General features: G+C 35.8%; 1 protein-coding gene across 8 annotated transcripts in view; it reads left to right on the top strand.

The window, feature by feature from the left end:
• CPNE3 (copine 3) overlaps positions 1-22,718 on the top strand; it is a 29,519-nt gene extending 6,801 nt beyond the window's left edge. For 6 of the 8 annotated variants that reach the window (XM_072852261.1, XM_072852254.1, XM_072852255.1 and 3 more), the window contains 15 exons: positions 3,430-3,569; positions 4,160-4,339; positions 5,513-5,587; positions 6,045-6,116; positions 6,940-7,023; positions 8,669-8,758; positions 12,213-12,311; positions 15,083-15,169; positions 15,767-15,826; positions 16,760-16,893; positions 17,344-17,398; positions 17,495-17,546; positions 18,209-18,342; positions 20,578-20,814; positions 22,269-22,718. In XM_072852261.1, coding sequence (XP_072708362.1) covers positions 3,438-3,569; positions 4,160-4,339; positions 5,513-5,587; positions 6,045-6,116; positions 6,940-7,023; positions 8,669-8,758; positions 12,213-12,311; positions 15,083-15,169; positions 15,767-15,826; positions 16,760-16,893; positions 17,344-17,398; positions 17,495-17,546; positions 18,209-18,342; positions 20,578-20,814; positions 22,269-22,379 — 1,602 coding nt within the window. In that variant the 5' untranslated portion in view covers positions 3,430-3,437 and the 3' untranslated portion in view covers positions 22,380-22,718. Of the gene's footprint in view, positions 1-496; positions 774-1,683; positions 1,896-1,978; positions 2,100-3,429; positions 3,570-4,159; positions 4,340-5,512; positions 5,588-6,044; positions 6,117-6,939; positions 7,024-8,668; positions 8,759-12,212; positions 12,312-15,082; positions 15,170-15,766; positions 15,827-16,759; positions 16,894-17,343; positions 17,399-17,494; positions 17,547-18,208; positions 18,343-20,577; positions 20,815-22,268 lie in introns of those variants that run through there. The other 2 variants (XM_072852256.1, XM_072852257.1) reach the window with 2 other exon arrangements.

Here is a 22,718-nt window from a genome sequence, read left to right as displayed (position 1 = left end):
TGCTTTACCTCACTTTATGGTGTACCCTACATGGAGGACAAACAGTTGATAGCTTGAGAAAAGCAGAGGTTTTGATTATATTTGGCCAATGGGGAGCATAGTTACTTTCATAACAATAACTAATTGAATAAATAAGTCTCTTGTTATGTGATGTTATTTACTGGCAGTCAAGGCTTGTCCTACCAGAGCCCAAACAATACCATCTGTCCATATAAAGTTATTCCAATATTCCAAATATGCAAGTAATCCAGTCATACATCTAGAATATTTTGCATCTGATTTGCCACACTATCTGATAGTGTGTCGTAGAATGGTATTTAGAGGTAGTGCACTAGCACAGGCGTGATTTCTTATATCCGCCATCCGGAAGAGACTGCAATTTGCCAGACTCTGTATTCCATCAAGTCTTCAAAAAGAGCATGCTTACTTACTGACAGTGACTTTTGATTCTTGAGGATGTTTATTATCTTTAGGAATCCTACCACCCACCTCCCAAACCTGTTTTGGAAGTTTTCAGCTAACACAGGCTTTCAGACGTGAGGAGAACCGAGTGGAGCTGGAGTCATTCTTCCTTTTATGCAGTAGGGGATTACGAGGATTCGTGCAGCACATGCAGCGCTCCAACAGCTATTGCTGTTTAAAAGACTTCTGAGTTCAAATGTGAAGCATCTGTGTGCCCTCTGCAAGTTCTGTAATGACTGCAATGTTGTGAGAAGTATCTGTTGTTTATGTACTGAGTTTCACTACCATAAATACTGTTTTGGGTTAATGAGGTATGACTTTTTCTCACTACTAAGTATTTTACAAACTTTTAATGCTTATAATGTTATTGAAAATCTGGTTGTGTACAACTACTTACTGTAAAATGTATCAGTTTTATGGTATTATGGGTAATCATGTTGTCTTTTTTTTCAAGTAAAATAGCAAAATTATTTCTTGAAATGCATTAGAAGTATTGCAGACCTCTCCATTATACAAATACAAATATTGATTCCTAATATTCTCAAAACCTCTGAGGAAAATCCCTTGCATTATTTTCTGTCTTGGATTTTGCAAAACTGGAAATGGAAGAGATTAAAGGGCCATCTCGGGATTTGGGAAGTATTGCTTTTCTACCTGGGTTTCAAGTTGAGTATCCTCCACTTGGATAAATACATGTTCTTGCTAGAAGTTGTCTTTTATCTAATGTGGATGCAATTATTAGGTCTCAAACAAGAGCATTTGCATTTCAGGGAAGGGAAGCATCTTTTTTTATTCTTCCTTTCTCTGTGTGTTAAAAGATGCTTTTTGCACAGCACCTCTTTTGCTAAATCTGCTCTTTTCCCACATTAGATGCATAGTGGGAGAGTCAGTGATGTGTGGAGGAGGAGAGGAAGTAACAGAACTGACGTATTTATGTGAGAAAGTACTTGTAAGAGAAGTGGGACGTGCACATGCACACAGGCTAAGTAGAAAAAGCTGACCAGATTTTTAGGTTGACTGGATGCTATCTGTTTACCAGGGATTTTGGAAACGTTACTTTAACAAAAGAAATGTGGCTACAAGTCCTTTCAGGGACTCACAATAATAATGAGTTTCAGGGAAGTTAGAGCAAGAAAATTGTGACTGTTTTGAGAAATATATCTCAATTAAAGTTTTAATTCTGTTGAATTTCATGAAAACCCTTTCTACTTGCTGTTGCAGCATCAGTGGGTATTAGAGCATCATTTTGTCAGCAGAAAGTTGTTTTTCTGGAAACAGTCATTAAGGAGTCATGCACTGGTCTGCACTGGATTCTATGGGCAAAGCCACTGACTGTTAATGAGCTCTGTCTGGCAGCCAGGAAAGCAATAGGGAATGGAAAATACCAGTATAAAAAGAGAACCAGGGAAAAGGGGGCAGACTGCTTTTTAAAGGTATGTTTTCTAAGCCTAAAAGATGTTGGTTTAAAAACAGTTTAAATACTTAGAACTCAGAGTTTCACTTTTTTTCCCTCAAGGACAATGACTGAAACTTGGTAAAGTTATGGGAGCAAAAGATACTCAAAGACGGCATCATGTTTAGGTGTTTGGGAAGTACAGGAGGATTTCCATGAATCTGACGTGCTTCTTAACAATAATGTATGTGCATGGATGTTTGAGTGGTTCCTTTACAGATCATTTATACTTACTTCAGTCTCCAAAAGGTCTGTGTCTGAGATGGCAAAACAGAGATGGAGGGGCAATGTGTGAAGTGTGCCCTAGTGGAATGCAGGAAGCTTCAGGAAAATTCCCTCAGACCACAGTGTTTTCTTTCTCCTGTTTTCAGTTCATCGTTCCTCTTTTTCATCTTCCTTTCCCTTTTTGCCTCTAAAAAAAGTTCCTTTTCACCAAAAGCCATATGAATGCAGTGAAAGGAAGAGAGATGGGTTGGGTTAAGTATAGTTTCATGTTCAAGTACACTATATGTGTATGATGCAAGTGAGCTGGCTAGATAGAAGTAGATGCCTTTCCTTCCTTATTCTGTTTAGCGTCAAGGGCAATTGTACTGTAGAGGCTTACCTCCCAAAGAGGTGTTGGAAATGACCAGCTGTATTCCTGAAGAGTATAATTATAGAGATTTTTTTATACAGAAAATATCTGTGGCTCAGAGCTAATTAGGCTTGCAAATGCCTGTTATCCCAGAGTGGGATTCATAACTGATAATGAAGTAGTTTCTGTAGGTTTGTAATATCTGCTGGTCTTCTCAGTTCCAGTGGAGAATGATCTCGATACTTAAGAGGAAATGTGAGAAAGCTTTCAGTTGTTCTTTTTTTTTTTTTTTTTCAACAAACCTGCAGAAAGAACACTTCCTCCTAATGCTCAGTTGTTACTTGACTTCAAAGTTGTTTATCCCTATTATTAAAAATAATAGTTGTTTTTGAAGATTTACTAAAGCAAGATCACCTCTTCCTGTTACCCACTTAAACTCCTTTTCCAATTCTGCCATGCTCATGGCTTCAGTATTTTGTTAGAAAGGTTTGGTGGGGGAGTGTGTCTTACAATTTTTTTCCTTATTCATTGAATTATTATTAATATCTACATTGTAAGATACTGGCATTCATGTGGGCTTTACAGGATGTAATTTAAAGCTTGCGAAGTTTTATTGTCAGCAGTTTAAACCGCTGTGCTTTCTTTGTGGTGTATCCTGTTTTCCATTTGATTCCTCAAGCGTTCTGAGAAACCTGATCTTGTTTTTTATGTGCAGATTTTGAAATGAAGTTTTATACCTATGTGGCAAAGCCAAGAGTATGACAGTAATACTGTAATGTTGGTACATCATAAATCTTAAAATTTGCATTTGGAGCCTCAAATCTCTGTCCTGACAAGCTAACAATTCTGATGATCAGTCAGAGAATTAATGCATTATGACAATCCTATTGTTTGCTTTTTAGCCACGTTTAAAATAATGATTTCTGTTGCTGCTTTCTAGCTTAACAAATGGCAGCACAGTGTGTGACAAAGGTGGAGCTGACTATTGCCTGCACCAATCTCTTGGATAAAGATGTTGGTTCCAAGTCAGACCCGCTGTGTGTGCTTCTCCAGAACACGAGTGGTCAGCAGTGGTATGAGGTACAGTGTGATGCTTCTCATGAATCTGCTAAAAACACAGTCTAACTTGTCAGACCTTTTAAGACACTGGAGCGTATGATTTCATTAAAATATTTTAATTACATACCAGCACCTGTGAATACTTTTCATTAGATTATGTCTATAAAAAGTTAGAGGTAGCACACTAATAGTTGTTTTCTAATAAAAACTTACACCTGTCTGATTTTTAGCACTGTTCCCCCAGCCATGTGTGGACCAACAGAAGAAGCCTTCCAAGTGCTTAAATGTGCTTTTATAAATACAGTACTCTAAAACTAGGGTCCAATCCTGGATTTGACAATATACCATTTTTATGTTGGTCTTCCCTAAACAGGAATAGATGCTCCTTACAGGGAGCGAAGAAAAACAGGTCCTCAAATATCTCAGACTTACAGCAGTGGGTTTTGTAATATAATGTGGTTATTTATATTTGATGAAAGGTTTGTAGGAAGACATAGCTTTATACTTTATAGTAAGAAGAACTTTTGAAAGTCTTTAATACTATGTTATTTGATTTGAGTGCATGCTTGGTTGATGAAATACTGAATAAAGTGATATCTTTCTAACTGCAGCTTAATCGCACAGAAAGAGTTAAGAATTCCTTGAACCCAAAGTTTGCCAAGAAATTCCTAATTGATTACTATTTTGAGCTTGTTCAGAAACTTAAATTTGGAATATATGACATCGATAACAAAACCTTTGATCTGAATGATGATGACTTCTTAGGAGAATTTGAATGCACACTGGGACAAGTAAGTATGCAAGATGATTTCCCTTAGAATTAAGAAGATATAAGTTAACCACTTTTATCTTAAATTTATCACTATGTTCTTGTGTAGTTGGGGTACTCTTAAATAGAATAGAATTCCCTTAATTTGTTTTTTCAAGCCTCAGTTCAGTGCATATACATTTTATTTGCGAAAGGTCTTGAGATGATGCCCTGAAATGTATTCTAGAATGGTGACTGTCCAGACTGCTGTCTGAAAGTAAGTGGACTGTCAATGAGCACAGAGTAGTAATTGCTGTTTATTTACTCTAATACTCAAATTCTTATTTTTATGCTCCTTAAAAAGAGAATTGGTGTACAGCAACATAAGAGTGTTCACAGGGCCACGTTAACCTTGTAATTTGCTTTCCACTTAAGGCAAGCAGTGATTCTGGTTCTGTCTAGTGTCGATTTCAGTCCTGTTTCCCTGTCGAATTCTGCTATTGGTGCTACCACAACTGGGCAGCTTCTTTTTAACTTGTTTTTTTCTAATAGATCCTTCAAAGGCATTTCTTCTCAGGAGAGTCTTCTTGGGATTTTTCTTCCCCTGTGTCTAAAGTATTTTTATTGTAAGTGCATTATGAAGACAGAGGCATTGTGAAATGATGAATCATTCATACATTAAGAAATCATTCATTCTTAATGTAAAGAAGGACTTGTAGAACGAGTAGACACACTTCTGAGAAAGCATTGCCTGAAGAGGATAAAATAAAATCAACTAGAAACACTGCAGGGGAAGGCTGATGTTTGTTTGCATGACAAACACTGTGTTTATAAATCTGTTTGCTGAAGCTGTTCATGAAACATGGCTTGCATGTGTTTGAATGGTATGTATGAAAAACTTCAGAACAATTTGAGACTGGAACTTAAGGTATTATCTTTGTCCATGTATGTGTATCATGTTACTACAAGACTTTTTATTTCATATTGCTCCTGAAACTCTGCATGTGTTCATCTGCATATGTATTTTAAAATTTTGAAGTGTATCAAGTATTACCTATTTATTTATAGGAGATCATGGGAAGTAAATGTAAAGCTGTCATCTTCATGATGAAGGAAAAATTCCTAAAACAAAAATACCTCGCTATCTAATTTCATTCCTTTGAAAATCTATTGAATTGTGCTAATAATGCTTGATACTCAAATTTTGTCTTGGCAGATAGTTTCTAGCAGGACTCTAACAAAACCATTAGTACTTAAAAATGGCAGACCTGCTGGAAGAGGAAGTATTACGGTAAGACAATTAAGACAATAAATCTCCTCAGCGTTTATCCTTAAATGGTTTTGTGGGTTTTTTAGTTAGTTAGTAGCTTCAACACAGTCTGTCTAATTTACAGTGCTGTAAAAAGTATCTTAAAGCATCTTTTTTTCCTCCACTAATATTTCTTTGTCATCCAAAAGGAGAGCAGCCCACCTTCTGCATCTATAAGTCTCATTGCATCCATCAAAATAATCAGGGCATCCGATGTGCTACTGTTTGGGCAGTAGCTTTAATTGTCAGTGTCATCATCTAGTGAATCCCAATGTCAAATCAAATTGTTCCTCTCTCCCCCCACCCCATTTTTCAGTGCTTCATTTGTGAGCAAACATGATTTTTTGTAATGGACCTGTCATAGGAGTGTTGTGAATATGTTAAACTCTATGTAGTTCCTGTATACAAAATAAGTATTTTATTTTGTTTGCCCATCTAGATTACAGCAGAAGAAGTGAAGGATAACAGGGTGGTTGTATTGGAAGTAGAAGCAAGGAAACTGGACAATAAGGTATTTAAGTTATTGCTGTTTCTTTGATAAAGCAGTAAAATCAGAATCTTGTCAAAACAGGAAGCATTAAAATGTTCTTTCTTATTTTTTTCTGAAATAATTAAATCCATTAAGATTTTTCTTACACTAAAAAAGAAATTGAAGAAAGATTGCTTCAGAGTAACTTCATTGACTGTTTTGAAATGAATTATATTTGTAAATAAGACAAGTGCATTGCAGGAATATTCTGTGAATAGCACGCTTCCATCTAAATGTAAATCTTTATATTTAATCATAAAGATAAGGGAGTTTTGGTATATCCATTGGTTTGAATAGTTGTATAAATTATTACCTGTTAGTGCTCTCAAAGAAACTGTAAAGAGTGTATTTGGAGTGTATAAATCTGTTATGTTAAATATTTTGGGACTGGCTAAAAATACGGTATTTAAAAAGACTTTTATAACCAAAATTTAAAATAAAATTAATAATGGAAAAAATGTTATTCTTTTTCCCCATCAATTTAATGATACTTTTTTGAACTGGATGAAATCCTTAGTTCCCTAACTATGCATCATAGTACTTATTAGTATAAGTATTATTTTGCTTGAACTGTCAGGTATTTCATACGTGGATGCTGCAGAACTTTTACCCTAAATTGACAGACATGCCACGTTTTCTTTCTTTCACGGGTGGTAATATAATCAGACTTGCATTTCTTCATCTAAAGCTTTTGTTCCCTGAATATTTAGTTTACTTTTTGTTAATCTAAGTGTGTTTTAACTAGCATTTAATGGCATTCATGCCACAGGCTGTTCTGGGATAATTACATGTTCTTTAAATACAGGATTTTTTTGGAAAGTCAGATCCTTATCTGGAATTCCACAAGCAGACTGGAGATGGAAACTGGGTGATGGTTCACAGAACAGAGGTAGGATATTTTCAGTCAACAACCTAGAGATTAAGGTTATTTGATTTCCAGTGTGTCACAGCACTAGAGGTACAGTGCCTTACAAAAAGAAGAGAATGGTCTGGTAGTTGACATGCAGACCAGTTAGAAATCACCTCAGCTCTTCCACTGATTTTCTAATAGGACAGGAGGTCTACCTTACTCTGATTCTGGTTTATGCCATCCTATTTTAAAGGAAAATACTTTTTTTTTTTTAAACTATCTGCAATGTAGAAGAAAACGAATGTTGAAAAAGTACTGCGTACTCACACAGAGACATTTGTCTCTGTGCTACTCTGAGGTTAGAACTTGAGCATTTCCATGATTCTGCTGTTCTTACGTCAGTGTCACCTAGCTGTACCATTTACTAATGAAAGTAATTATACTGAATGCTTGCATAGCAAGGGCAAGCCAAGGATAATGCTGAGTGAGGGAAACCGTGCTTGAGCAGCAGCAGCCTTCCACCCAGGAGGAGGTGCAGAGGTCCCAGTGGCAGCAACTGACGCAGGGTATGAGTGGGTTCCAAGTGTCTCACTGTATGGGAAGCTCAGGCCCTAGCCACAACTGAGGTACTGTGCACATTTGAAGTGGTGACCATATTAATTTGAAGCACGGATGTTGAAGAAGTATAAATCCTTTTTGTGTCAGATTTGTAAAAATAGTTTCTCTGATGAGGTGGTCCTTCTGCATAAAATGTATCTTTTTCCATGAGGATTTCAGTCATCTTCAATTTCAGTAATGAATCCAGAATTTGCTGTTCCAGCCTAGAACTGTCTGGAGGATTAGTTCTTTATGTTACAGATTTTAAAAACCTTTTTATGTTACTAACTATCATTTACTGTTTTCATTTTCAAAAGAGGGATTTCTTTCTCTGCACTTCTGCGGTGCTGGAAGTATAAGTATTACTATTATTAGGTATTATTAAGTAAGTATTGCTTGTTGTATGTAGTTTCTTGTGCTTTCTAAGGTCATTATTTGGTATATTACAGATACTTTCCAGTTAAAGGATTCTGAAGATCCTTCAGTATTATTCTTAAATATCACTTAGCATTCTGTTTGAGAGACTGTGTGCAGTAGGGGTGTCTTTTTATCCTCATGTACTGTTTCTGCTTAACTATACCATGAATTTTGTGAGGGAACATTTCCATAAGTGGCATTTCAGAATAAATATAAGCTGGAGTGAATTGTAATCTCCAGAGCATTGATGTATTCAGTAATTCCAATGTAATCTTTTTCCATGTTTTTTTTGTAAGTCATGCTTTTATATATGTTTGTGTGTATGTATATATGTGTGCGCATATTTTTAAAAAAATCAATATTTACGTAATGATAAATTTAATTTTTTGCAGTGTGGTAGCTGAATGATATAGTAGATCACAGTGCAGTCTAGAAAAATATGGAGTTGAAAGATACCATCTCTTTTGGACAATACTACTGCATGTTAGGAATGTTTAGTTTGTTTATATCCTATATGTTAGGATTTGGATTGCAGGAAGTGATTGACAGCAGCATTAGTTAACTGTTCTTCTTAACAAAAATCATGGCATGAAGGTATGACCAATTACAATGACTACTTTCCATTCTTGTGGATAATACTATTCTGGCTTTTTTTTTTTTTTTTTTACAGGTCATTAAAAACAACCTGAATCCTGTTTGGAGGCCCTTTAAAATCTCTCTCAATTCTCTGTGTTACAGTGACATGGATAAGTCAATCAAGGTAGTGTATATGAAATATGTGTATGAATCAATGCATTACAAAAAAAGTAGGATATGTAATAAATGGAAGGTGTGTTATTCTGGTTATTATCTCTTACTTGTTTCATGCTCTTATTTGAAAGTCACAGAGACGCATGTTTTAGAAAAAAAAATCTCACATTTGTGATGCGTTATCTGGTAAAAGTTGGTCTTTGAAAGTCTGGGAAACCAGTTGAACATAAGTAGCTTTGAAATGTCCAATTCAGTTTCTTATTTAGATTGTACAGTTTTAGTGTTGCATCAGCCAATATTGGTGGCATTAAGATACTGTATAGTGAAAGATGCGTGGTAAAAGCTAGAATATGCTCTGCTCTACGTTATGGATCTTGTAATACTTTGTTACTGGTGCAATAGGGAACACTAATGAAATTCTTAATATACTACCTGATACCATTAATTACACTTAATATACTAACTGAGATAACAGATGTGGACCAGACATATCTTGTGGATACCAGATGTAGCAACTTTTCTCCTCCAAATTTTCTGTCAGGAAGTGAGCCAAACCTGTGAAGTGATAGTTTTACCAGGACTGATCTTTAACTCTCTATCTTCAAATCTTAACTTGAATAAATTATGTTTAGCTTCTGAGTGGTTTTTTTTCAGGAATTCGCTTTAGGGGAAGCTAAACAACAAATCCAAATGCCATTAGCTATTATGAACATGTTAGGAACCCGATATTTTAGCATTTGAAAAAAAAACCCAAAACAAATGAAACAAACCACCATACTTGCCGTTCTTCCTCTGGGAAAGAAAAATGAGAGCATGATCTGCATGTGACAGGTATTAGTCATATGACTTGAGGCAGTCCTGGAAAATGCTTAACAGCCACAGAGATCTGGGTGTTACAAGCACCTGTATAAATTTAAATACATAACTATAGAGCAGACTAATGAACAACTTTACAAGCCCAGAACCTGCTTCCCTTGCTGCTTCTGTGTTTTTTCCTTCGCATTCCTTTCTGCTTCCCTTTTCCCCAAAATAGCTGTGACCACTCTTACATTTCCATATATTCTAAATATATTTATCTTTTTCAGTAAACAGCCATACTAAAACTGTAGACCATTGATTAAAATATGTCTGTTAAGATGGAGTTATTCTGAGCTATGTCATTATTTTAATAAAGTCTGTTCTTTGGAATCTTACCTCAGAAGTGTAGGTTTATTTCCAGAGGAAAGAGATTTTACTTGGAGTTGTTATGGACTTGCAGACAGACAGTAGGATTATGTCTTAACTTAGAAATCCGGAAGCTATCACTTCAAACATCAAAATGCAGACAGAATTGTATTATAATGTTGTTGAAGGATTAAACAATACTTTTAACACTTTTATATGCACACAGTTGCATACGTAATGGGCTATTTGTCATAGTAAGTAAACCCACCAGCTTTTCCATAATGAGTGGCTTTTCACCTATTTAATGGCTTAGTTTGTGTATCCTCAGCAATGCACAAACCAAGTTGATTCTATATCTTCTGGATTTACTGCTATATTCCATGTGAGTGTGTTTGCAGTCAGTGAAGTCTTTCTGTGTTGAAAATGTGAGCCTGTCATCTGGAGCAAGCATGCCTAGTTCTGCTGGGGAAGATATATATGCAATTTTATCACGTGGTTCCATAGCGCTATTGTGTGTCCAGGTGAACATATATGGAACAAAAGAAATATTTCTGTCTTGCCTGGAGTAAGTATTAAAAATTGGCTTAGATGGGTGAAATATATCAAGCAAGACAAACTTTAATCCCTTTAAAAGGAAAAAAGAAATAACTGTGCTAACTGTGGACAGGTATCGTAACTTTTGGCTCAGGAAATGTCTTCAGTTTTAAATTTCAGGTACTGAAGCACTTGGCTGAGTATTTGATTGGCTTAATTTATGGCATTCAAAAGAATTTTTACACAGCATCTGCCATGAACATCAGTCTGTTAGTACTATGGCTGCTTGTATGAGATTTAAGTTGCTATTCAGTGCATGTGCATGCATTTTATTTATTTACTAGTGCGTTCAAAATGTTCTGGTAGTGCAAACTGCAACAGAGGCATGTTCTGCCCAGTGCAGAACTTGCAATCTACACATCATATTTTGTACTTCAACATTACTGTTTGTTTTCAGAAAGTTAATTCCTGTCAGAAGCTCAAGTGTATGTTGAAGTTGTTTGCTTTACTTTGTTATTCCTAAATGAAGTGGCCAAGTAATCAACTAAGTTGTTTCTTGAATATAACGTAGGATTTTTTCAGTTTGGAAAGATGGATGTGAAAATAGCTGTTCAGTTTAAACCATATATATTCAGAAAAGTTTTTATTGAAGTTTGTTTTGATTCCAAATAATGGGGGATCCCTACTATGACTCTTGATTTATTATTATTATTAATGATTATTATTATTATTAAATTATTTTAATTTGTTTTTCTGTTATTTGATTACGTTAGCTTGCATGTCTCTGTTGCAAAACTGAAATAAAATAGCAGAAGTGGATGGAATTAGCATATGCTATTATAGATAAATAACCAGCTTTTTATCTAGAAAGGCAGTTGGGGCACATTCATAAGTTGAGCTTTTAAAAAACAAAAATTGAGGACGCTATAAGGTTAAAGTAACAGTGGTAAAATTATGCTCACTTAAACTGATAGGTTGTCAAACAGAAAAAAAAAGTCTATTTTTCAGTTATTCTGCCTTCTGTGGTGGATTGGGGTGTTAAAAGATGAGTTGATTGAATAGTAAAACTAGCATTAAACATTGAATACAGGAAAAGAGGATTTTTAGTTGACATTCAGATCCATGAAGTGTGGATCATAGTGACTGTTTAAATTTGCTAATCTTAAAAAAAAAATAAAAAAAAAAAATTCAAGTCTTGTTTCTAGATTTAGGCTGAACCTTCATATACTTGTAAATTCTGAGTTATCCTGAAGTTTAGTAAAGTAATATAAAAGTATTAATAAAGCTCTTGTGATCACTGAATAACTGATTTACTAAATTTTTAGCTGGATGCTCAGAGATAGTTTTTTCCGAGGTATTAAGGAAATTTAACTAAGTCTCTTAATCCATGATGACAGTAAAAAAACCCACAGGTTGTTTTCCTACTCTTCCTGACACTCCCTCACTCCCAAAATGTAGTTTAGTATAATTGATGTTACCTGCTTATGTGGGACCTGACACTGCTTAGTATTCTCATCTCTCCTTCACTTCAGTGGAAGAACTGATCTCAAACTGGGTATATTGGCTTTTACCGAATCTTAATCCATAATTTTTAGATGCAACTCTTTGCCATTCTAAGACTGCAATGTGAGGAAAAAGTCCATGATATAAGAGATTTAGGAATGTTTTGGATGTTCACATTTGCCTGAACTAGAAATGCCATTGCAGTGTTTATGGCTTTTGTAGGGCCATTTCTGTTACTAACATTGAATAATGCTTCATTTTAGGTTGAGTGCTATGACTATGATAGTGATGGGTCTCATGATCTCATAGGAAGTTTTCAAACTACAATGTCAAAACTGAAGGAAGCATCTCGGTCCTCACCTGTAAGTCTTACATAGTCTAAACTGCCTGTGTGTTTTTGATAAGCTGTTTTATGCATTTTGGAGCAAAGGTTATGTCACTTGACTTGCAGGTATGGAAGTTGTGTTAGGCTACAGCTTAACAATGCTACTGTAGCTGAGGCTGACTCAGCATTTACATTATGCATCCACTTTCCTAGGATTAATATCTTGGTTACAGTTTTTAATATTACATATCTAAATACCCAACCATCAGCACAAATGAATTTCACTAATCATAAAAATACAGAAATGAAAAAATTTGGAGTATCAAAGACAGAATGCAGTACAAATGTCACTGCAGTTAAAAGGCCAAAGCTTGTGGTATTTTTTTGAGATTTTATTCAATCCTTTATTTAAAGTGTGGCACTTACCAACTATCATGCATATTTCAGTGAATATTAAAAAATTCAAAATTTATGCCACTGCACAAAAATGCAATTGAATGTGTTACATTAGATGGCTCTTATTTAAAGTGAAATTACCTTTCCTGTTCTGATGAACTGTAAGAATTTGCAAACCTTTTAATAGACAAGGTTTATGTTTAGAAGAAGAAAGGTGGCATAGCAACCTTAAAAGTCTTTGTTTTATGGACATGTATATTGTCAAAATATTTTACCATATTTTCCTTTATTTCTATAAAACCTGCAGAACTGCTCCTGAATTAATAATAATGGGATATATTGAGTGCCTGCTTGTACTTTTCTAACATCTTGTGTGTTGCATTGTACTAAATTCTTCAGAGCTGTTGAATGTGAAGAGTCAGCCTTGACTGTAGTGGTTTTTTGATTGCTGTTTTGTGCCCTGCCATGCTTTTCTTCTAGATACTTGTTTCTGAATTAATTTTGAATTATGCATGGTTCAGTTTAATGCCTCTTAAGGTTTTATATTGTTTGTAAGGAATTTTGGACTCATATCATATGCATGTAATTCATATGCTGCCTAGCTGGAGCTCTTAGGTGTTTTTCTCATTTCTTCCAGATTTTCAAGGGCTTTTATCAGTTTAGCTTTCAATGCTGACAGTGATCCTTCTTATTATTGTAATTAAATTGTGGAAAAAAAAAAAATGGGGGAGCAGAAGGATTTCATAAAATAATTTTTTCTGCTTTTTTAATGAAGATTCTATGAATCTTTTAACAAGACGCTTTTCTTCATTTAAAAAAAAAAAGTTACCCTTTTGTTATAGAGCGGTATCGTAAACTAAACAAACCTAGCAGGTTTGTACGTTCACATTTGCAAGCTTATGTATTTTGTAAGAACTGTGATAGTGAGTTCCTGTGGAGTGTGAAGGGTGTTGTGTAAAGGCTCCTTGAGAATACAAATATCTATTTTCATTGCTCCCCTAGGAGCATGATAGGTGCAGTCTCTTTTGAATTTAAAGAAAAGGTATTTTAAGTTATAATCTGCCTGTGCTAGTTTTGGAAATGCTTTAAGAAAGTTGTTTTCACGAGAACTGTGGCTATACCTATTCTAAGTAACTTACTGCTGTGTCAGTAAGATGAAGTGAAGATAAGACACAACACAAATAATGTGCTCCAGGTTTCTTCTACTTTTAAAATGAACTATAATTTAAAAGGAACCTATAATCCTGTGTGATCTGATTAATTTTATAACGTCTGTAAAATATTTTCAGGGCACGTTAGAATTTGTCTTTATATACTCCAAGTGTGATCTTTAGTTACTCCCACAATTCTGACATGAGCTGCACCTGTGGGAGATCTGGCACAACTTCTTTCAGGTTTACTTGAGGCGAGCATGGGTGTGACTCTCTATCCTCAGCTGCTGAAAAAGCTGATCTTGTATGACTGGAGTGAATAGGTGACTTTTCATTCTCTGGAGAATTGCTGTGTCTCCAGCAATGTGTATCTTCCCCCCAGGTATGCTGTTAGTGTGCTCTGGTTGGAGGCCTATAAAATGTAGTTGACAGATTGTACATGCTCTGTATCCCATGGTCGTTATTAGTGAGTACCTCACCAATTGACATAGTACAGAAACAAGTCCCTGAAAGACAATTTCCATCAAATAGAAGTGATGGTGGTGGTGAAATGTCCAAAAAAAAGTAGGTAAAGAAGAGGTATGTAGACTTCTCGGGTGCTGACCTTGTTAGTGCATATGTTCGCTTGACATTAATTGCAAGATCACTTTTTAAAACTTAATTAACTTAAACTGAAGCAGTGGAACCTTTTTCTGGCACTGAGCCAGAAGGCATGTCTGGAATACCTCCTCAGACTGTTTATGCATCAGACATTCTGCATCGTGCCATCATGACTGTATGATGGCAGAAGCTGCTTAACCTGCCTAGCTGTTGATTATACTCATAGGTTAAGGTATTGGTTTAGTTGATGAAGCCTCAACAACTAATTTTGGAAAGCTTAAACATATACCTCTTATTTCGTACGTTACTGCCATGGCTGCTGGAAACAGTGATGCTTTGCCTGAATCACCATGTTTTTACCGAAAAGAAAGTTGTTAACAGAATTCTCAGAGGGAAAATGGTACAGAATTTCTTCGTCTGGTTGAAATACAGTTGTCTAACAAACTTTTTTGTAAGCTTTTGGGTCAGAGAGGATTTCTGTATTGATAATGGGGGTTTTCTTGCTGATTTTGGGCAGGCTAGGTTTAATTTTGCTTGATAGTAAAATAAACTTCATTTTTAATACAAGCCCAAACTATCAGTCCTCAAATAAAGCATTTTTAAAATTGTTGCATAAATGATATTTATAGTTGTTTTGTTGGATTTGTTTGCATTCATGCAGGTTGAATTTGAGTGCATCAATGAAAAGAAAAGACAGAAGAAAAAAAACTATAAAAACTCTGGCATTGTGAGTGTTAAGCACTGTGAGGTCAGTAATATATTCTGGTATGACTCTTATTTTTAAGTGTTCAGGCATAACAACTCTCATCTAGTATGAGTTAACCCTCAAACTGTAAGAAACTTTAAAATGTCTGAAAGTTTCAGCCTCAGTAAATACTTAAGGGCTTTGATTCATATAAGGAGACAGACTGACAGCTGAATCATGTGTCTGTCCACCCCTGTCCCCTCACTTTGTCTTGAAGATGCCATCTATATGGCAAAGGTTGCTTACCAATTTGTAAGGCCATTCCTGAACCACTGCATTTCCCAACTCACTGTTTTATGGTGAAATAATATCTGGTAAGTCTGTCATAATATGTTGTTTTATAAATAATAGTGCTTTTGGAGCTGCTTTGTTGTCTGCCTGTAATTTTGTAAAAGGCTTGATTCTGATGCACTGAGTGTGTGATGGCACACACTGTAAATACCCTCACTGCAGTTGGTAGGTGGGATATCTATAGATAAAGTAGTGCTTTGCATGGGTAAAGATAACAAATCTGGAACCTCAAAAGTTGCTGCAATAATACTTACTGGTTTTCTCCCATTAAAAAAAAGGTTAATTTCTATCTTTAACTTCTATTTTTAGATCATAGTAGAATGCACATTCCTTGATTATATCATGGGCGGGTGTCAGCTGAATTTCACAGTAAGTTAAATAATTTATATAAAGTAGCTTTTGAGTTTTGGAACAAACTGAAGTATGTAATCACATGAAGAGCACAGGCAACCACTTATTGTTGGTTTGTTTTTGTTTTTGTGTTCTGTAGCATGGAGGCGGGAAGCCATTTTGCCAGAGTTCATCTAGTCTGTTTAGAAAAAATTACTTTCTTTGCTCATGGCACAAAGTTCTGAACCTGTAGCTATGTTCGTTAGGAACTAGCTGAGCTGTGTGGATGGAAACCAAGGAGAAATTTACAGTTCTCTGATTTACTTCAAGTTTCCTTTTCATAAGGGCTTTTTTTTTTTTTTTCCTTTCCCTCCCCCTCTTCCTCTGACCAAAGATTTCACTTTTGCCCTTGAAGGTGCTTTTCAGGGCCCTTTGGTTAATGAAGGCAACATACAGAAGCCATCATATGGGTTAGGACCCTTAAGTTATGTAATTCATGAACCAAATGCAGCGCAAATAACAGTAAGATGTCTTCACCCTGGTAACATGCCTCATCACCAAAGCAGAGAAGACCCATTGAGGTCAGAGGAAGAACTGTCGCTAGGCTTCTGTGGTGTCTTACTTTTGAGAGGAAAGGTGTATATAGCAAGATACAGGATGAAATTAATTTAACAGCTATTGAAGAGCTGCTGTGAATGGTAGCTGCAAGTAAACACAATGAAAACCTGACAGATAAAAGTCATTTCAACCTTTCTGAGAGATGCAGAGCTTCTGCTGGTTTTGTCGTGGCATTTTTTTAGGAGTGTTAATATTCCAAGAAACCTGCATCTAAGTATTATGCCTGTTAGATTTGTAGATGTTCTGGTAACTACTGTTTACAGTTCTTTTATGATTTTCACTTTGGCTTTGCCAAAGATAAGAAACATAATTTTACCTCTAACAGCAATTTGATATAAATACTGCATTTGACAGGTGGGGATAGATTTTACAGGCTCCAATGGAGACCCTCGCTCTCCAGACTCTCTGCATTACCTCAGCCCTAATGGAGTTAATGAATACCTAACAGCCATTTGGTCTGTAGGAATGGTCATTCAGGATTATGATACGTAAGTTTTAGGTTTTTATTTAAATAATTTTTTAGGTATGTATAGATTTTTGTGGTAGTTTCTTAAACCAGTGTTGAAGATGCCAGCGGATATATCGGAATGAAACTTCTGAGATGAAATGTAGAGTTAAAAGACTTCATAATCACTGCACAGTCACATAATCACAAACAGAAGCTTGTGTTTACAGCAGACAAGCAAGGCTTTTCATCTGTGATGTAAAGAGCGGCATTAATTTAAATAAATGCTTGCATTCTTGCCAATTTGGTGTTAAAGACTGGTTTTGGTCCTAGAAACAATTACGGGGGGAAATTCCATTTAATTTTGCTTCTTAATGCTTAATAAACAACATTTTTAATGATCAAAAGCAGCACTGATTAGCTAAACTTACTGAACTATGACAGCTGTTAAAGGAAGGCACTCACTTCATTTTCTTTAAAATTGCTTTTTTAGAGATAAGATGTTTCCAGCCTTTGGATTTGGTGCACAAATTCCTCCTTCCTTTCAGGTAATGGAATATGTAAATGCACTACATAAGACAACTAAAAGCATTTACTTCAGGAGATTGTATATACAGTCCTGACTGTCTTTTGTGTATTGACAGGTGTCACATGAGTTCCCATTAAATTTTAACCCATCAAACCCATTCTGTAATGGTAAGTCTGAGAAAGTAACATCAGACCTAGAGAATAAAAAGTCTAAGGTGAAGGGGTAAAAACACTTGAAAGGTGAACTGTGAAGCATGTTGTTCTAATTAAGTAATGAGCTTAGTTGTGTAGCAGGAAACAATTTTGTAACCATTTTCTTAGTTATTAGAAATAGCATTTGGTCTCTCTTCTGTAATGACTTGTGAAAGAAGTGTTTTAAACAGCTAGGGCACAGTACAGGTAAGCTGGGAACGGTTGTCTCATGTTGTCAAGCCACTTCATTCTACTTCACTGCTGGTGTGGAGTTGTCTGGTTTGAGTATGATGCTGCTAGTGCCTGTTCAACACGGCCTCTCTGATTGCACTACAAAATACCACAAGCCTCCAGGTGAAGAGAACTGTTGTAATTCAGTTACACGCACTTTGAGTGTACAGTATTTGGCCTTTCTATTCACATAAAGCCAAGCATGTTAAGAATGTGTGTTAAGCATTGGTCAAGCTGAAGGCCTCCATTGCTCATGAATCATTTATTTTTTTTGTCATGGTTAGTTTTAAATCTTTGCATCATCACTTTAAATAACTGATATGTACAGTGTTTTAGGAAGATGGAGTGTTTCAAAATGTCCTAATTCTAATATGAAAAAATTAATATGATCTATTTGTGTTCTCTAGGAATCCAAGGCATTGTTGATGCATATCGGGCTTGTCTTCCTCAAGTGAAGTTATATGGGCCAACAAATTTTTCTCCAATTATAAATCATGTGTCAAGATTTGCTGCTGCAGCTACACAACAGCAAACAGCATCTGTAAGTTCTTTATGGTAGTGTGTGTATTTTTCTTACTTTTTTCTTTCCCGTCTAGTTTATAAATACTATTTTTCTTTTTTAAGCTTGTAAGTGTACTTGTTTCAACAGCTGGGCATTTACCTTGTGAATTGGTGTTTGGTACCCTTAAAAGGGTATAAAAAGCTAACTGATTTTTGCAGATTGTACACAACAATTCTCTCCTAAATTAACTAAATAAACTCTTCAGAGTTGAAATATCAACTTAAAAATACATGGCACCTTTATGGTATCTTCTATTCAAAGCTCTTGCAGTGCTATACAGGTGTTAAAATCTAATGTAAGCCTTTGAATATAGGAGAGTGATTTAACTTCAGCTGAGAAGTTAAATCTGTGAAACAACTAGACCTTGTTTCACATCAGATAGCTGAGAGAGAAAATTAAGTAAGGTAATGAAGAAATGGAGGATATAGCTCCTGACACCTAGGTACCAACATAGATAATTAAGTGTCCTTACTATAAAGCTTTAGGTGCTGTATGTGCTGTGCCCTCCTCCCTATTAAATTGTATGCACGAGTTGTTGACCATATTAAGAAATAGGAAGTCTGAAGAGCAAGTCTTGATTATAGAATCATTTAGACAATAATCCATGCAAGTTCAGCAAATCTGAAGCCATATATATCCTAAATCATTGATGATAGCAAATACTGGTATCTCAGATGTCATGTAAAATCGGAAAATAAGATTAACTATTTTTGCATATAAAAGTACCTGTGGAAACCAATTTGGAAAAGAGCTATGGATTTTCATATGCCAAGAGGTTTATAAGGTTTTGCCTTGGTAGTCTTTCAGTAGTAACTTTCACCTACATATATATATATATATATATATATATATATATATATATATATATATATATATATATATATATATATATATATATATATATATATATATATATAAGGAAAGTAGCAAAACCTCTTGTACTTATTTTTCTTTCCTGAGAGTGCAATATGCCTAGCAAGAGATTTATTTTTTCTGCCTGAAAGGATGTATTGAAGAAGTTTTGCTGCCTTGCCATTTAATGCATATTGTAGGTATTTTGATTTGGGTTTTGTTTTGGGGGATGGTTTTTTTCCAGTATGGGAGAAGTATAAGAAGAGAGAAAGAAATCCAATGTGATGTGCTATCATGCTGCTGGTCATAGGCTTCTCTGATCATGGTTGCTTTGTAGACATTCTTGCTGGAGTGGGGGAATGGAGTGCTGGGGAGCAGTGAGAAAAGGTGATACTTGAACACAGGAGATAAGGGAAAACGAATTATTTTTGGAAGCAGATAAGGGAAGATGGGAGGCAAAGTACTGAAGAGGAAGACTTCTAAGAATACTGGGAGTACATTTGGAACTTGAATTTGTGCTGCCCAGTAATCGTCTGAAATGAACCAAATGAGAGAAGACCAGAAGTTCAAAAAGTGTTTGATAGTTTCTGAACTTCATACTTCTAGCTTGTCCTTGATACTTCAATCCAGAACAGAGGCTAAGATGGCAACTTTTAGAAGCCCTGGCAGTATAGTGGAAGCAACTGAAGTGGTATTTGAATAAATTACAGAAGTACTGCAAGGTGGTCTCAGATGCCTTGGTAATTAACTTCATAAAGCAGCTAGAAAACATTATTAAAGGAATTTGATAATGGACCTGCTGTTTTTCATCACAAAAAGATGTGTTTTAATCTATACTTAGGATTTTAGGGATACACTGAAAAAATGAAGGCCTGTTCCATTACCCTTGGTAGCACCCTTTTGTTCATCTGTTCTAACTGAATGAAGTGAAGGGTAGCATTTCATAAAGGTATTGATAGACCAGAAAGGAAACAAATACAAGTTTCACAGGTGTTATCTGTCTAAAACCTCAACAGACTGCCTTCTGTCCCAGGACAAATCCTTGGAAGACAGGTTAACTGTTGGTTTTTTCTGGGGATTTTGGAGAGGAGAAGTAGTGTGATACCATCAGGTTTTTGGGAGGTAGCTGTTTAAAGATGACTTCTTTTAAAAGAAGATTGATTATGTTGTCCTTATAAATTTCTTCAGACTGTACAGATGAAGCCTGACCACAACTTAGATGTTTGATTGTAAAATTCAGTGAGTGCATTGAGCATGTTCAAAGTGACAACAGTATTTAGTCTGTATGTGCATTTTTCTAAGTATACATGCCTACATGTTTTCTATTTCTTTATCATAACACAGTGTTTATTGATTTGACAGCAATACTTTATACTTCTGATCATAACGGATGGTGTGATAACAGACCTTGATCAAACTCGAACTGCCATAGTTAATGCTTCGAAATTGCCCATGTCCATTATCATTGTTGGTGTTGGAGGAGCAGACTTTGATGCTATGGAGTTTCTTGATGGTGACAATGGAGTTCTTAGGTCCTCATCAGGAGAAGCAGCTGTCAGAGACATTGTCCAGTTTGTGCCATTCAGGAAGTTCCAAAATGTAAGTAACCTTAACAGTATGTTTAATAAATATTGTAGAGGTATGCTGGGTTTGCTAGGATATCCTACGTATAGTCCTAAGCTTTTGCAGTGACTCTAATCTCTAAAATGAACTCTGAAGTCTGGGTAAGTCTTTATCAAATGCTAAAAAAAAAAAAAGACAGAAGACTTCAGCATCTGTAGAATTTCCATTAGGTGAGCTGATTCATGTTTAAAAAGACTCCATTTCTGGTTTGAGCACTGCGTTTCTGACAAGTTGCTGCAGGGGGATGACCTTTGTAAATCTCCCTCCGGCTCGATTAAACAAATGGGTATGTTTTTCATTTGGGAGGAAGAACTTACTGTGGTTTTGTCCTTATGGAAAAGAGTTTTTTATTGTGGATGCCCATTTGTAAATGTGGATTAGTCTCACGTTTTAGTGCAGTGTTAAAATTCAAGACTAAATCAGGGAGATCGTAATCGGTATAAATTGTGTGTGGACACAATAATGGTGATAGTTTTCATTTTCATTAAAGCAAATGTACCAAAAAATGGGTGGTGAAAGAGTGGAGTCCTGATTTTTTGCTATAGAACCCAATAAAATGTGCACAGGCTAATATAGTCCGGCTTTTAAATGTCATATTGATGGAAAAAGTTGATTTTTAAAACAAAAAAAAAAACCAACAAAATTTCCTCAGGATGGGGAAGGTAAGATCAGTATTTTTATTTCCATCCTAATATGTTCTAATTTTGTTTTGTTTCTTAATATTAACCCTGTTAGTAATACTCCTTATACCTCCTTATTTTGTCTTAATTTTTTTATTTTTACTTTTGATACAAGCTCTTTGTTTAATCTCAGAGGAACTCAGGCAAACTGAAAGGAGAAAGAGAGCAAAATCAATATAGAATATGCTTACTGAATAATGCACTTGGATGTAGATTAACTAGGGTCAACATTCAGTATAAAATTATATATTCAAAAGCTTTCAGTTTCTAGAAAAAGGGGTGCCTTTTTTTCCCATGGATACAGTAAAAACAGTATCTCTAGAAGAGCTGCTCTGTAGCAATACAGTTACTGTGGATTGCACTTGGTGCAAAAGCTTGCAGATTGTTAGACAAGCCTCTGAAGGGTCATCTTAAGCAGATAGTGGAAGTGTGTTTGCATGGCTGAAGTTAGACATCTGCACTCTGTATGTCTATTTCATATGACAAAAGGTATCTTCAGAGATGGCAGCCCTTTGTGCACCCAGCTCCTATTACTTCAGTGGAACAAGGCAGCCAGCTGGTTCCTGGTAGTGGGAGCAAGAAGGTAAAGATGTCAGGGAAGCTTCCATCTGTCCCACAAGGGTGCTGTGTAAAGTCCTCTGTAAAATGTCAGACTTTAAATTGACCTAGTCAAGGAGGTGCTTCTTACCTGTCTTAGGATCTCCTTTAACAGTTGGTGGAAACTGAAACTTGGTGTTCTTCTTTTATAAGTCTCCAAAAGAAGCTCTGGCGCAGTGTGTCCTGGCAGAAGTCCCTCAGCAAGTGGTGAACTACTTCAGCACCTACAAACTGCAACCTCCTAAGAATCCTGCTGCAAAGTGAATGGGCTGAGCAGGGGAGCTGAGACTTTGTGCTTGCTTTACTTGCTGTATCTACAGACTTTGGTTCTCAAGATACTTCTGTATACGTGTATACACACACCTCTGTATGGTAACGTCTGTTAGCTTTTGCCTGCAAATCACTTTGCCAAGTGTGCCTTTTAAGGGCCAAAATTGTAGTTGTGTTAATATTTGACGTTGATTTGAGAGATAGGGCTTACATAGGTGCATTTCATTTTGAAAAGTAAGAGTGGAAAAAAAGAGGTTGAGTATGCAGAAAGAAGGGGGAGAACGGCTGGAAGTGGAACAGCTGCCTGTTTAATAAATATGGCCAGTGGGAGTG

The sequence above is a fragment of the Ciconia boyciana genome, chromosome 2 (assembly GCF_034638445.1).
Source record: "Ciconia boyciana chromosome 2, ASM3463844v1, whole genome shotgun sequence".
NCBI lineage: Eukaryota > Metazoa > Chordata > Aves > Ciconiiformes > Ciconiidae > Ciconia > Ciconia boyciana.
This window is presented reverse-complemented; position numbering and strand designations above follow the sequence as displayed.